The 17,294-nt window shown below is 38.8% G+C and overlaps 1 protein-coding gene across 1 annotated transcript; it reads right to left on the reverse strand.

Annotated features, from left to right (window-relative positions):
- Positions 1-1,450: 1,450 nt before the first annotated feature.
- On the reverse strand, positions 1,451-3,862 carry LOC140229741 (uncharacterized). Its single transcript, XM_072309977.1, has one exon. It carries the CDS (start codon positions 3,860-3,862, stop codon positions 1,451-1,453), a length of 2,412 nt encoding a protein of 803 aa, XP_072166078.1.
- Positions 3,863-17,294: the final 13,432 nt, after the last annotated feature.

Consider the following 17,294-nt stretch of genomic DNA (forward strand, 5'->3'; position numbering starts at 1 on the left):
TCGTAAGGTCAGTGAGTGGGGAGGCTATTTCACTGTACTCCGGGATGAATTTCCGATAATATCCTGTTAGTCCTAGGAAGGCTCTAACGTCTGTTTTCGTGACTGGCCTAGGATATGATACTACAGCCTCAATCTTCGCAGGTTCAGGCTTCACCTTCCCCCCTCCAATCACAAAACCCAGGTACAATACCTCTCTCTCACCGAACTTGCACTTGGCTGGCTTGGCTGTCAAGCCTGCCTCTCTCAACCTCCCTAGCACATCCTTCAAGTGTTCTACATGCTCCTCCCATGTTTCACTAAAGATGACTATGTCATCAATGTACGCTGCTGCATAGGCCTGTGCGCCGCGCAAAACTTTGTCTACCAGCCGTTGGAATGTCGCAGGCGCCCCTTTCATTCCAAAAGGCATCACTGTGAACTCATATAGCCCAAAGGGCGTAATGAATGCAGATTTCTTGCGCGCTGCCTCCGTCAATTCGACTTGATAGTACCCTTTTGTGAGGTCAAGGGTGGATACATACTTGGCATTGCCTAGCCTGTCTATAAGTTCCTCGATGTTGGGTATTGGATAGCTATCAAAGACCGTGATTTCATTCAACTTTCTGTAGTCTACACACAGTCGCATGGATTGATCCTTTTTCGTCACTAGTACGATTGGGGATGCATATGGTGATGCAGACTCTTGAATTATCCCCATCTTCAACATCTCATCCAACTCTCTTTTCACTGTTTCCTTGACACTATGAGGTAAACGGTACGCGCGCTGGCGGACCGGCCTTTCAGAAGTAGTTTCAACCTCATGTTGCAAGATGTTTGTCCTACCGGGGATACTGCTTAGGGTCTCCCTAAACTCAGAAGTGATTGCTCTCACGTCATTGGCCTGTTCTTCGCTCAAGCGGTTAGAAATCTCTACTTCACTTTCACTATCTGCGCCTGGACTAATTAGTGGGGCAACAGGTATACTTGGATCAGTTTCCTCCTCTACTATCCTGGGCTGTGTGTACATTACAACCCCCTGCCTTGCATTCCACTTCTTCAGCATGTTTATGTGAAAGACCTGGTGTCGTTTTCTTTCTCCTACCTCTACTACATAGTCTACATCACTCACTTTTTGCACTATTCTGTATGGGCCTTGCCACTTTGCCAACAATTTGCTGCTTGAAGTTGGGAGAAGAACCAACACCTCATCCCCCACCTCTAGCATGCGAGCACGCGCTCCTTTGTCATACCACAGTTTCTGGCGCGTCTGCGCTGCCGACAAATTCTTGTGTGCTAGCTCTAGGTTCTCTGCCAATCTAGTCCTCATGTTCATTACATATGACAGGATTCCCTCTCCCTCAGTGATTTCGCCTGTCAATGTCTCCTTTAACACGTCTAGGGGCCCCCTCACACGATGACCATACAGAAGTTCAAATGGGGAGAAACCCGTGGACTCTTGGGGAACCTCCCGCTATGCGAACAGGACATAAGGAAGATGCTCATCCCAATTGCATTTTCCCTCATCCATGTACGGCTTTAGCATCCCTTTCAGTGTGGAATTGAAACGTTCTACTAGCCCGTTACTTTGGGGGTGATAGGGGCTCGTCCTTATCTTCCTGATTCCTAAGCTCTCGCACACTTGAACCATCAGTTTTGACATGAAATTGGAACCTTGGTCGGTGAGAATTTCTTGTGGTACCCCCACCCGAGAGAAAAGCTTGATGAGCTCATCAGCAATCTTGTCAGCATTGGTGGAACGAAGGGGGATTGCTTCTGGGTACCTCGTCGAGTAGTCACAAATGACTAGAATGTACATGTTGCCCTTCTTTGATTTGGGCAGGGGCCCCACTATATCTAGAGCAATTCGTTGGAATGGCTCACCTATGATGGGCACCTGAACCATGGGCACTTTACCACCCCTCTTGCTACTAGTCTTCTGGCAGGGCTCACATGTTCGAATATACTCTGAAACGTCTCTAAAAAGCCCTGGCCAGTAGTAATTCCGGAGGATCCTATCTTTTGTCTTTTCGATGCCCAGGTGCCCCGCCATGAGATTGTCATGGGCCATCCCCAGCAGCTCCCGCCGGTACTGTTTTGGAACTACTACTTGCCGAAACTCCTGCCCCTGGGTTGCCCCCTTTTTCCTCCAGTGCCGGAAGAGGATTCCCCCCTCCCAGTAGAAATAGCACTCGTCCCCTGCATCTGTGTCAGAGGGGAGGGCCTTTTCCCGAACCAATTTTAGAGTCCCATCCTCCCTTTGGTCCTTTCCTAGCTCAGATTTTGAGAGCATCAGTAGGCTTGGAGTAGCACACCTATCACTACCTACGTCTTTGTCATTTTGGGGTCTTCCTCCCTCATTCTTCCCTGTTTCCTGTTCAGCCATCTTGGCTTGCTGCCCCCTTGTGACAACCATAACAGGGTCCTGCAGTTGCAATTCTTGCAATCTATCATTCAAAAGCTCATTGCCTAGTATCATGTCTACAGAGAGAGTGTCAATTACTCCTACCACAACGTATCCCGAGATGGAGTATGGCTCACTCACAAGATGTATGAGGGCTAATGGGACATCAACCTCATTCCCTGTCACACCCCCTATCCTCACACTCTGCCCTGTGTAGGCATTAGCATGTACATATTCTGGCCTCACTAATGTTTGGGTCGCACCCGTATCCCGTAACAACTGTATTTTCTTCCCATTCACATCAGCCTCGCTCATGTATGGCTTATGTTTAGGGTCCACTTGATCTGCCCGACATAAATAGCCCTTAGCTACGCCACTCCCCTTATCAGAGGGCCCTCCCCCCTGCTTATTAGGGCAGTTAGGGGCGATGTGGCCTGGCTTACCACATTTGTAACACTTTACTGCTTCCCGATCCTTTCTATTGTTCTGGGAGTTTTGAACTTGCCCCTTTGGTTTTTCCTTCCCAGCCTGGCCTGATGGGAGGTTATTGCTGTTCCCTCTATCAGTCCTAGGGCCCTTATAGGTATGGTTTAGGCTCCTCCTGGTAGTGGTATACTCGTCGGCTAGACTAATCAATTGCCCAAAATCAGCTGCATGGTTATCGAGTAACCACAGCTTCAAATCAGGAGGAACGTGATCCAGCAGGTTTTCTTGTAGGATCATGTCCTCAAGTTTCCTCACGTTCCCCTTTGCTCCTACTCCCTCTCCCCACCTATCAAATGCATCGCGCATCCTCGTTCCATACTCTACGTAGCTTTCATCCCCGCGTTTATTCATTCTCCGAAATTTTTGCCTGTAGGCATCTGGCGTTAGCTCATATTTAAGCAGAATTGCTTTTTTGATCACATCGTAGTTGCCACACACATCATCGTCTAGTCTAGAATAAGCTTCGCGTGCTTTCCCTGTGAGTAGGGGTGCTAGTCTTCCTGCCCACAACTCCTTTTCCCAACCGTGAAGTTTCGCAACTTTTTCAAAAGTGCGCAGAAACGCATCTACATCATCTCCTTCTTTGAGTCTGGGCAGCAATTCTTTCAAATTATCTGGCCTATGATGGGTCGCTGGCCCCTGCCTCTGCGCAGCATTTTGCGCTAATCGCACCTCCCTTTCCAGCTGTATACGAGCTTTTTCAATATTTTCTTCCTTCTCTAACTCTACGCGCCTAGTCTCAGCCTGAATTTCTGCCAGACGTAGTTCATGCTGCATCCTTTCGCTCTCAACGCGCAGACGCATCATTTCGAGCTCTACATTACCTTCAGTTTGGGGAGCATTGCTAGATCCTGTCTCAGACCCCGCCCCTGCTGAATTTACATGAGGCTGTAGCATTTCAATCAATTCTGCCTTACTAAGCCCGTCATGGGACAAGCCCAACTCATCACACTTCTCCCTCAACTCGGCCACCCTCATTTGTCGCAAGTCACTCATACTTAATATACTTCACTAGTAAATGTATGCGATAACCTTAACAAAAGACAAATGTGACCAATAATTCAAAATACTCTAAAGTCATAGAATTACCTTAGCTCATAAAATACTATAATCCCATGTATCTAACGCTTAAGGATATTAGGATAATTTGTATTGTGATTAGCCTGCACTGAGATTAAGCCACACACCTCAATTACCATATTTTACTTTAGCGTTCATGAAATAAATGTAAATTGAGCCACACCCTTGCAATTCCAGTTCTACTTTCACTTAGCTCCTTTTGGTGTTCGTCAAATGCTCCTCCTGCCTCTCGCAGCCAGTCAGCTCCACAGCTCCTGCCGTCCGTCGATCTGCTCCAGATCCAGCAAAATGAAGCATCCAAATCCTCCTGGATTATGAATCTGCTCCCCTCCAATGGAACTGCTGCCACAGGCATCCGGATGTGTACACCAACAATTCACTCGTCTCCAGACGAAAATTGCGTGCTCCAGTGGATCAGTATGAATTGTTCCACTCAGCTGTAAATATGAGTATTTTGTAGACTTGTGGATCAACTTGGACTGCCCCTTTTTGCTTGAAACTGCTTCCAGGAACAGCGTCTTTCTATGGATCAGTTCGAGTTGAAACTGCTCCCAAACCGAAGACTGGAGAATTAAATTTATTTTCTCCAGCCAGCAAACTGCTCCAGATGCAATACCGAAGAACTGAGCACTGTACAGTTTATAGCTGGCTCCGTCGAAATCTCCACAGCCTACGTCTCGAAGTTAACAGACTTGATTTGATGGACTGGTGCGCTTGGCTTCCAGATCCCACCGCTGCCACCAAGATGTGACGAAAACTATAGCTCTGTTCGAGTTAACTTGTTTCGTCGCAGTAAAAAGAGATGCCACTCCAAAACGCTCTCACCATTAAGCCCAAAGGCACAGAGAATAAAGTACACGCAAAATCCATTCATGATTTTAGGTGCCCATTCCTGCAGGATTTATTGAGAGAGTTCTTTCGACGTGGACATTATTGCGAGAAGAGTTATCACACAGAGGTGCCTAGCAGCTCTTAGGTCTGCACTCAGCGACGTCTAGATATCTTCTGAAGACTGAAGGCAATATCACTATTTCTTGTCCCCTACAAAATTGCTGATCTATGAAAAACCACTATGAATGAAGGGAGAGTAAAATAGTCCTATTTGGACAGGTCAGCCATTTACAAAAAGGGGAAGGGTACATTAAGGGAAACAAAAAGAATACTAGCTTGGTCAAGTCAGCACATTGCTGCTACTAACTTTTGTTTTGTCTCGATTCCACACAAAGACATAAAATAGAAAATAACTCCTGACCAATCACACCACTGCCCCTTCTTACATAACTTATGTTACCTCTTGTCTGGAATAAGAAATAAAGAGTTATATAGTATCTTCACTCTTGACCAATCATAGAGAAGGTCATTCTTACATAACTTATGTTATTCATTGTCTGAAAACCTATTCAAAGGAACACAAAAGAAAATTACTTTTAACCAATCATCTCTCTGTCTGGACCAGCAATGTATATCTCTATTTCCTGCTAGCCTCCTACCCTAAGGGTTAAGACCAACTGACCTTTGAGATGTTTGTCCCTGGACAGGGGATTTATCTTACATCAAGCTCCTGAGGACTGCCACCTGTTGTGGTCTGGAGATGGGGATGTACTATATAGTGATATACATTTAAATGTGAAATGGACACTACTATACACATGGGGTATTTCCCACAAAATAATTGAGCTGACATGTGTGCATGTCACACCATGTCCGGCGACTTTTTGTTGGTTTTGTGATGAAAGTTTACATATAGGCCTATTTCTTTGGAAGAATCGAAGCTCATAGTTTTTACAAGAAACTCGAAATTAGGCAATGTATATTCGTTGTACATTTTAGATCAGAAATTAAAATAAAAGAAGGGGGATGTGGGGTGGGGGTGGGGGATGCGATTTTTTGAGAGGAATCTGACCCCAAGAAGCAGCGCACGATGCCAAAACTGCTTTGTGAGATAACACACTTGTTTTTTTATCGAAAATGTTAAATTTCAAAGAGTGACAGCCCAAAGCAGTGCGCAATGTCACAACCGTTGTTCTTAAGAAGTGTTACATTTCCCAGAGTGATGGGATAAAGCTATGCACAATTTCAGTATTGCTTTGTGACATCTTTTTGCAAATAGTACTTTACGGTGTGTCAAACATGCCAACATTCTCACATAGTTAAAAATACATAAAATCTTGTGAGGCTCTTTCAACCAATCACTAGAGGATAAATTTATGATGTAAGATAATAAGAGATTAATAATTTGATAATGGTTGTTAACACCTTTTCTATTCATCTAACAAATAAAGAGCTAAATTAAGCTGTATGCTGGTAAAATTTCCAGCTATCTTATCAAATGCTAGGATTTCTATTTTTGAAATAACAAGGGCTGCAACATGTATCAGGGGAGAGCAAACTCGTGCAAGGACTGCGGAGATGTGACTTTAGGTGTGATATACAAGATATATATATATATATATATATATATATATATCTGATGTAAACCCATTGTCTTTGCTCAAAGTTTTCACTATTTATTGTTTTGTATTATATTATATTTACATATATCAGTATGTACATGTAAATATTAAAAAGAAATGTACGTATATACATATATATATATATATATATATATATATATATGTACATCTATTTATTAAACACATTTATTTACCCTGGTTTTTTCATTGAAGAAATGCAGAAAAATCATATGTCTGAAGTGAATTTGGTATTAGGACATATAGGTCGCAAATTGCAAATAAAACAAAAACAAAAACTAAGAGACATAACTCAATTACCACCTCACTCAAACTGACATTTACTGCAGTAACCATGGTAACATCAGGTAAACAAAGTGGTAGAAATGTAATCCTTAACGAGATTTAAGATACGAGAGTTATTAAGTTTGAAAGTTTCACATTAATAGTCGCAACCGCATACTTTCGTTCGATGAGCGGTATAACCAGCTCACAAGACTCCGATCGATATCCACACAAATGAACGTTGAATGTGTTTGTTTGTTTTTTTCTTACTGCCTTTGCCTCGGAATAGTTTTTATCTTTGTATAAGACAGCAGAGAACAATTGCTACCAATGTTTTATCATACAAAACCAGGATTTTAAGAAACTTTGTGCACAAAACAAATAGATATCTTTATCTTTCTTTACTTCAATTATGTTTATATTTCATTTTATGTATTTGTTTATGCTTTACTTCTTCTTTTTTTCGTTGTGCATGCTCTCTTTATGCCTGATACTAATAATTGTTTGTATATACTTGTGTATTTGCGTACCTGGCTGTTGTCAGTGTGCAGCACACTACAAAGACGGTATCACATTACGATCATAACAAATCTGCAAAATGATTGAAGGCTAATGCGCGGCAAACTTACCTGGTGCCTATACCTAGATTCAAGCGTTTGCAACCTGGCCATGTGTGATTCCTGTATTTGAAAGATAACACATTGATACTGAAATACGTATTTAAAAAAAAAAAATGCGATTCACATTTTTTGGGGGGTCATTTTAGGATTGATAGTGCTTTGAATTATGATATTAATTTTACACATATCTTGGGCTTTCAATAACAACTAAAACAACAACAAAAATTAACTTATTATAATGTCCAGGTGTTTTTGTTCATGAGTTGGCCATTAGATTAAAACAAACATACTTACCTGCCATAACTTCAATGGCCAAATCAATGAATCCAGCATCATACACTTTATCGCTCAACTCCCGGTGCAGATTCTTTCGAAACTCTATTACCAATAACAGACAAACAAACAAGCATGTATAAGTAAACACATATTCATAAGTACGAATCAATATACAATAATGAACTATTCAAACTTCTCATCTAGTATGCTTGTTGCTTCTAATGTAAAGAATAGTCACTACAAGAAATGCAGATGATGACAAAAGTTCAGACTTTTCAATCTTTTTCTCTCACGATTTTAGCAAAATGACTGAAACCTTTGAGTATGTCATTTCTTGATTTATAACGGGAAAATAAAGTCAGAATTTCCTTATGTTGTACTCGTTAGCGTGTTTATCGCTCGTAACGGTTTTTTTTTTTCTTTCTTGCTTTGAATGCAAAACCGTCGACAACATTAAGCCATTTCCCCCCCTCAGATTAATATATCTCAATTGACAATCTCTTTAAGAGGACCAATCATTACTAAAGACATAATGACAGTACAGGGGACGTCCATATTCTATCACCCTGGACACGGAATTAGTTTGATACACCAATTCATGATTCCGTGAGGATGATGTGATCTTTCAACCATACTAGCCTCTTTTTAGAGCTAGCACGCTTCCCCAATAGTGTCCTGCCATTATTACCAACCACTCTCCTTATGGCCACGGACGAATTATGACACAAGGGAATTGGCATCGAACATCTCCTCCAGTGATAGACATGAATCAAACCTAGCATCTTCGGGTAATTGGTCTTTCTCGTGATGTCAGAGACGGAAATGCATCATGTGTATACTTTATGATATGATAAGAAGGTTTATCTCAAAGAGACCGTTAGTGTACCTCGTTCTGGCATTGCTGCCTCTGACCAATACCAAGTTCTTTCCTTGCCCTGTTCCACCCACGTCGAAAGCAGCGTCATGACGTCAATAACATTGTGCTCGCCAGGCTGCTCGACTTTGATATCCAACACTCCACACAGAACATCGGCTTCACTAGCAGGGATATGACGTGCAAGTTCTTTTAGAACCGCCATACTTGGAACGCAGTCTCTGTAGTCACCTAATGCAAAAGACATAGATTATCGTTTGTTTGTTTGTTTGTTTGTTGTTCTTGTTTTTTGTCGTTGCTATATGAAACACGCTGATATTATTCCTTAAAAGCTACACTTCAACGGTATTTGATACAGTCATTATTGTATTCAGTGTGTATTTGGTTAAATGCGGAAATAATAAAATAAACGAACAACAAATCATAAAAAAGGGGGCGTGTAATCCGTTTTCACCCATTTATTTTTCTGGGTGGTCAACTGTGGGTGAGGCATCCCCAACCTTCCCTCTGTGCACAAATAAAATGTTGTTCATTAAGATCTTAAATTCAAGGTACCTTTTGGTTAAATATTTGGTTTAAAATACTCTGTCAAAAAAAAAATAAAGTGAAAGTATTCACTCTTGAATATGAAAAACAGTAAATTTAGAGTGAAATTGGAGTGAATTTTAAGTGAAAATTTTCATTTTCAATTATTTAGGAGTGACCTCGGGGATCACTCGAAGATTTTGGAGTGATCCCTGACGTCAACCTAAAACGAGTGAAAATTAACATTTTCACTCAAAATAGTATTATTCCAATTTCACTCTATATTCACTCTTTTTTTTTTTTGTATTCACTCCTTCAAGAGTGAATATATTCGCTGGATTTTTTTTTTTTGAGAGTAGAAAAGTGCGAATGGCCTTATTTTGCGGCATCTGAGTTTCTGTTTCGCTTGTGCACTCTCCCCTTGTAACACCATGGTTTTACACATAGCCAGAGTGCTTAATTTGAATGCTGAATTGCAGTCATGATTGTATTTACGATTCCAACCATCGTTCGCTCACTCGACCGAGGAAAACTTCGCGGATTATTCTTTTCATCTTTAAAAAGGTACATGTACATGTATTTCTGAAAATCTGTAAAAAAGTATGTGTATGGTTGACTGCTTGAGTGGGTGCGGAAGAGGTTGAAAGGTCACTGTAAGCTCCGCCTCCAAAACACGATTAGAGGTCACCTACATATATGTTCACACGATTGTTTCGCTGCTTAATTCTGGCAATACGTGACTGGAAAACCCCTCCTGAACGTCTTTTGAAACTCGACTGGAATTACGATTTGAATCATCCTCCGCGATTCCAGTTTCCATTCACACGGTAAAAATCCTTTCAAATTCAAAACACGATGCCAGTTATGTGGTCAATGCAATCGTGTTTCAAATTAAACACTCTCTGTGATTGCTAGGTAAGAGTGTTTTACACGTACAGAGAGTGCGTAATGTCAAACTATATATTCCTGAAAACAAAATGCTAGATTTTGAAACCCTATAACTTTATAAAAGCAATGTCTTTCACTAGTTTTAGTATGAGTACAGCATGAGAGAGTTTGTTTCCTCGAATGGGGGAAATAATTACATGCATGATAGTCATTGTTAAGAGGCACATTCTTTCTGACCCTTCAGGATGTCAGGATTTTAAATCTATGTTGATTTTTGTCACAAGCCCTATGATTTCTAATTAAATTTACTCCATTCTATGGTGCGACTCTGCTTTTCCAAACCGCAAAAACGTGAGTAACAGTACTGTGCACCTGCCAGGAAGCCACCATTATGCTTGTGAAAAATCACATGGTATCTAGGCACAATACCTATAAGAATTCCGATGCCAACGTCCTTAAATCCAGCGTCATACATGATATCAGTCAAGGCGGTACGATGGTTGCAGTCTGGTGGACACATCAGCTTCCTCCACTCTGTCAGCATCTTCATCTTGGCTTCCATCTTATTTGAAGAACGAGCTGCAGACTCAGTGTGATCGTTAATGCCCAGCAATTCAGCTATGGTAACAGTTTCGAGACGCATTGCCACTGCCATCAAATCGCTGGTACTTACGTCGAAATCTGTTGTGACGTCAAAGTTATTGTACGGGTTATTTGGGCATGCATAGCAAACTTTTGACTATTATCTCATTCTTAGATTAAGCGTTCAATTCCATGTGATTAAAACCAAAAAATCAACCACAAAGTAATACATTCAAAGATGTTTTTTCGGAAACTTCAAAACCGGTCAAATACGAAACAAAAAGTGGAACATTCTAAATGATGGCCATTCATTGAGTAAAAATGAATTGAAATAGAGCATCATATTTTGATCACCAATCAGATACGTTACCGCAAATTTACATGTTGTAATGGACTCCTAACTGTGAATTAAATGTATTGTTTTGATCCAATTTCTGTTCAGGAAAAGACATCTGTCCCCCCTAAAGATAGTGGGGTTTTTCAAGAGGTAAAGATGTTGTCATCCCTTGCTAATTGGTAGAAATTATTTCTGTGTGGTATGTTGAAATATGCTTTTTGCTGAAATAAAATATAACCTTAAGATTCACTTTGTATTTTTAGCAAATTTCGCTTACAAATAAAGTTTCGAATCCCACAAATCATGCAAAGGGAACGATCCGATCTGGAATTTCCACAGGAAACAAATATGAATTGCTTTCTTAGGGAAATAACTATTGAAAAAACATCAAATCACCTTTGGTAACGTATCTGGTAAAATATAAGTAATAATTTTAGTTGTGTATGAATTAATAAATATCACCTGTTTAATTATTTACCTCATGAATTGATGTAAAAATGAATGATGTAAGCCCAAATTAACCATTTTAAACATTGTACGTAATATTTAAACTATGAAATGTAGTGGAAAAGAGCCCTAAATGTGAAAGCTGAGTTCTTCATTCACAGAACATTCTCATCTTACGTCTGAATGTATTTATCCATCTGACTATAAATATTCATTAAGTTTTGATGAATAATGCAAACAAGGTTTAAAAAATATATTTTTGCAGGCACTTAGAAGGAAGTAGGTACAGTCTCTATGAACTCGATATGCTAAACAGTTGCTTGACCTATGGTAACGTATTTGGCTCATCCCTTTTAATGAAAATGAATAAATAATTGTTCAACTTATCAATGAATCTTGAGTAGTTCTTCATATGTTGAAAAACACTAGAATAAATATGCAACAGAACCCTGAAACTTTTCTCGGAAGCGTTTCATTAACTACTTTTTACTCTTTCAAAGTTTGGTAACGTATCTGGCGTACCGTAAATGAATCTGTCGGTGAAGTTACAAAGCAATTTCTACTGAATATTCTTCATTTGAACATAACTTTAATTTTTTGTATGGAAGCGTCATTCTATGCAGAATTGTTTCATGAACACTTTGTTTTACATAACATTATCTGTCACCGTGGGTGCCCTGAATTATACGTAACGTATCTGCTAAATCTGAAAAGCAAAAAACTGATATGATGAATCTTAGCTTCGTCTTGTAAAATAAACGTTCAAAGTTGTTGCATAGAATATGAAAGTGGCTGGGTTTTATAGAATAGAACTGTGGAGTTTATGAGCACACAACGATTTGTTTGTAAAAACATTTACAATTTCTTTTCAGCATTTTGATTATGTGGTAACGTATCTGTCAGAAAACTTGGCATTAAGTTGTGAGACACTGACGCACAAAGAAAAATCATGTGGAAGTGTTGCTCTTTTTCACCTCTCTGTCCTTTTGGTGTAAGAATATAATCCTGAGGTCCAACAAAACGAAGCATGTAATGTGTAGGGATGAATTTTGACCAGATTTGATCCCCAGTAAAGCACAAGACCAATGAGCAAAATTCGGTCACGTATCTGGGGTAACGTATCTGTGGTAACGTATATGGTCGATCATATTATTATGAGAGCGATATCTACCAAATATTTCTCCCTTGTACTAAACTTTAATGTTGAATCGATGCGTCATTCCGAGGAGTAATGTATAATATACAATCTGTCTGACATTGCGATATCTGTCGCAGTGGGTGGCGTGAAAAGTATGTAACGTATCTGTCCAAATAAAAGTGTAGAAAACCGATATTTCAAACATTGTACCGTATTCTCAATAAAGAGCTGTTGCACAAAAAATCTAAGTACTTGCAGTGTATGAAGTATATCCTCAGGGTTTCATATGCACAGGGTCATTGCATAGTCTTGTTATTTTCCCAATGCTGTAACACTAAAGAAACTGGTAACGTATCTGGCGGTGAATTTGGCGACAGGTTTCAAAAGGCTATAAAAAAAGAAGTCAATAAAAATTTTGGAACTTTTTGAATATTGTGATTAGCACATATGATATGCTCATCGTCCATGAAAATGATATTTGGAAAGTGGGTTTGTGGACGGAGAGGAGCAATAAAACATAATTCTGAAATAGCCGGCGACACTGCGTTTTGGGGGTCTTAACGAAGTTTAACAGCAAAATTTTATACAAAAAGGCAGACAACCGCATTTGAACGTGTTTATTTTTAACAAATAAAGTCCTCGTGATATATTATAAACATTTAAATAGTATCTAATAGGTTTCAGGGAACCGCAAACTGTCATGGAATGTCGGCGACACCAAAATTCCGTATTTGAACGCTTTTACTGAGAATGGGCCTATTATTAGACAAAGTATCGATCTCAGACTTAAATATCAGGACACCATGCTCGCGACGAAACTAGGCACTTGCACGTCGACCTATAGGAGTGCCCATTCCTGCGGGTGCTTCAGCCCTGCAACAAATTGTCACTCTCGGGTAAATTATTAATAGAATTGACCTAAACCAAGGAGGATTTTTACATGGAGTTCCAACTGGCTGTAATTATTCAAACAGTTGACAGATTTCTATTGATGTACAAAATAATTCCACAGGTGCACTTGTGCCTTTGATGATCGATGTTCCAAGCCGCCGTCTTGCTGAGCAATGTGAAGATTCATTTTGAACGTTATCATGATGCTGGCCATATTTTGTTTATTTATTTATTAAATGAAATGAAATTTCACTTTAATGATAAAGCATGTAAAACAAAAGTCAATCCCGTCCAGAAATTTGTCCAAAAGTGTAATTCAGAGCTGTATAATGTGAAAATGTTTAAAACTGTACCATCCTGGGAAGCTGGTTTTACCACTTTTCTTCTAAATTTCCACAAATGAAACTAATATGGAATAATCTTCCAAGTATAATTCCTTATTAATAGATATATCACTGTCCGGGTATGCCCAGTCTAGTAATTTTCATCTATGTTTCAACATTTTTTTTTTTGCTCAATTCTTATTCGCGCATCCTCTTGTCTGTACCACCTACCTTTTATAAGAAGGGATAGCAAAAAGTAATTACCGTCACAAAGACATATCTTCCTTTGAAAGTGGCTGGTGATTGTGCAATGGGACACGAGTCAATTGCCTTAGTATCTGCGCGGCAGATCCTCTATGGTACATGCTTCAAATATTTTTGAGCGGTGGCTTCCAACATGGGTTCTAAGAAAATAAGCCAGTTGTGACTTCATTCTCTTGAACCTCCTTGCCTAAACGTACCGTCCCTTAACCATAACAACGAAAAACAGTAGACCCATACAGAGGGTCTCGCGCTTTCCTGAGTATCGAAAGTTCACCTTCTATCCTTTCTTACAGACTATTACCTTGTAACAAAGGTTTTATCTTTTCTTCTATTTTTTTTTTTTTGGGGGGGGGGTAGACAGCCTTAAAGGTCATGTTTACCTTTGGGAGCAGTGATTTCTAAATGTTCAGGATATCACATTTGGTGCATATGTGTAGGTCTGTTGTATCACCAAGAAGGTTGAAGAGATGGAGTAACAACAGAGTTATTCCCTTTGATCTATGTTCGAAGCCGCCGCTCAAAAAAAAAAAAAAAAATGAAGCATGTGCCAAACAGGATCTGCTGCGCCGATACGAAGACAATTGACTCGTGTCTTATTGCATGATCACCAGCAACTTTCAAAGGAAGATATGTCTTTGTGATGGTAATTACTTTTTGCTATCCCTTCTTATAAAAGGTAGGTGGTACAGACACGAGGATGCGTAAATAGAAATTGAGGAAAAAATGCTGAAATGAAGATGAAAATTACTCGACTGGGCATACCCGGGCACTAATCTAATATATATGTCAATAAAGAATTATACTTGAAGATTATTACATGTTAGTTTCATGTGGGGAATTTAAGTCGAAAAGTGATAAAACCAGCTTTCCAGGACGGTACAGTTTTAAACATTTTCACATAATACAGCTCTGATTTACAATTTTGCGCAAATTTCTGAACGGAATTTGACTTTTGATTTACATGCTTTATTATTAAGTGAAATTTCATTTCATTTGATAAATAAATAAGCAAAATATGGTCAACATTATGATAACGTTCAAAATGAACCTTCACATTGCTCAGCAAGACGGCGGCTTGGAACATCGATCATCAAAGGCACAAGTGCACCTGTGGAATTCTTTTGTACATCAATTGAAATCTGACAACTGTTTGAATAATTACAGCCAGTGGGAACTCCATGTATAAAACCTCCTTGGTATCACAAAACATCCTACCATATAAAATTTTCGCAAAAAACCCCTAGAATATAAGAAGATATCAGTATTTTTCTCAATAAACCATAACTGTAGACGGTTTAGTCAGGAAACACTTTGATTTTAAATATTGTTCACATTTTGTGTATCTAGCAATACTTAACATCGATTATACGGATGCAAATTTTTACAGTGGTCGTTTCTATCCCTAACTCATATTCTAGAAATATTGTGAAGCTCTATTGCTGGGTTTTTGTTTCATCTGCAAATGGTAAATTATGTCTTTAAGGGTTGTCAGGGGAGCGTGGTGTCTATTTGTTTATAGTTCTATCACAATACCCCAAAAGTACATGCCAAGTTTGAAAAAAGGGGTAAAGAAATAACGTTACATTCAATAATTTGTTTACCCAGATTTTTTTTTGTGTGTGTGTTTTTGATTATTATGTTTTTTTTTTTTCATTATGTTATTATGGGGTTCTGGGGTCCCCGTGGGTTCATATGCGCTTGGAACATGTTACTCATTTGTGTGTGTATTTATATATACTAAGTGTTAAAAAAGAAAAAAAAATAACTTTTCATCCTTATTAGTTCAAAAGCTATATATCAGATAACACTGACGTTGATACAAACAATAGCTGAATAGCATACAATTTTGTTGGAGGCAACTTCACATAGAAAGCATAATTCAGTTTCATTCAATCAAAACGTTTATTTTTCAGTTAGGTTTCAGATTTTACTCTATATTTTTTAACCCTCTGTACAAAACTTTCACTTGGCACAGAAGTCAACTGGTGTGTATGTGAGTGCGTAGTTGATACCCAGACAGTGATCCTGAACACTGGCCAGGATTCAATTCAGTGCAATTCAACTATTCATTTATTTTCATTTTTCTTCTACCCACAAAACGTAACACATGATAAATCATGATTGACATTATAAGCACAAACATTTGCCTTTGCAACAGGTTAATGATATCGATAAACATAAGACCGCATACTGGCGAAAAAGTAATACAAAGCCATGCTTCAGTTGAAAAAAAAAAAAAAGGAATTAGAGGCCCACTAAAAAGCAAAGCTTGTATATTGTCAACCGCTCATAAAACTTATGAATTCCTTATTTACAAACACTTGTAACAAATAATTGATATGATATACGTAAGGGCGGGACAAAACAGGAAAACACAACAACATGACACAACTTGCCAGAATAGATTAAAAGAATGGAAGGACAGAACAAAAAAGAAAGAAAGAAGAGAGAATGAGAGAATGTCTACTCGCTGTACAGGGGAAATGGAACAGGGGATGAGTGAGAAAGTGCTTCATAGAGTTGGTGCTGCATGCAGCTGTGCAAGGATTGTGATGGCTACTTCATTACATAATAATGAATTCATTGATTGAATGATTTGTGGATGGATGATGAACCGTGAGGTTGGCGAAACCTATAGCTATTTAAAAAAAAAAAAGCATATCAGAGAGGATTGAATAAGAAGAAAATAATCAATTTGCGCTTTAAAGAATACAAATAAGGGATTTTCTTTTTATTTCACAGCTCAGTGAGTTCCAAAATCTGGGACCGGTGTTTATAAATGTATTCTGAGCCAATAAAGTTCTCAGGAGGAATAAATGAAACTCGTTAGATTGCCTAGTGGGATAATTATGAAAAGACTGGTTCCGTGGGAAAATTGAAGTGAAAATACTTGGAAGCCCATTTTCATTGTAATTAAATATACACTGACCAAGTTGAAATGAAGCACAAATCTTCGTTAATTTTCAAAATCTTATGCTAAGTAAATAGTGGCTCTGAATAAGAACGTGGCGGGAAGCCGCAAATGATGTTAAGAGTTTTTTTTTTTTTTTTGTAATAACGTTAAGAGCCTTTTTTTGTAATAACAGTAATTTATCTAGTAAAGTTTGATGGGCGCTAACCCATGCTAGGAGTCCGTAATGAAGATTAAGTAACATCACAGAAAAGTACGTCAACAAATTAGATAATGCAATATGAAACTTGAGTTTATTAATAATACCAATGTTACGTGAAATTATTTTCAAATGTTAGTGATATGCGGCCTCCACGAAAGTTTATCGTCCACTGTGATACCAAGGAATTTTATAAGAGATACTCGTTCTAACAGAGGGTCATCAAAAATAAAATCTGTGCCTAAAGCTTCTATAGAATTGCTAAAAAAGTATATTTAGTTTTCTGGAGATTAAGTGATAATTTATTAGCTCTTATCCACTGAGTTACTTTTTTCAAT

This window comes from Diadema setosum, chromosome 6, assembly GCF_964275005.1.
Source record: "Diadema setosum chromosome 6, eeDiaSeto1, whole genome shotgun sequence".
Classification (NCBI taxonomy): domain Eukaryota; kingdom Metazoa; phylum Echinodermata; class Echinoidea; order Diadematoida; family Diadematidae; genus Diadema; species Diadema setosum.

What these genes read in the sequence shown, in the direction of transcription:
- LOC140229741 (XM_072309977.1), bottom strand. Translation starts at nt 3,862, where the DNA reads ATGAGTGACTTGCGACAAATGAGGGTGGCCGAGTTGAGGGAGAAGTGT.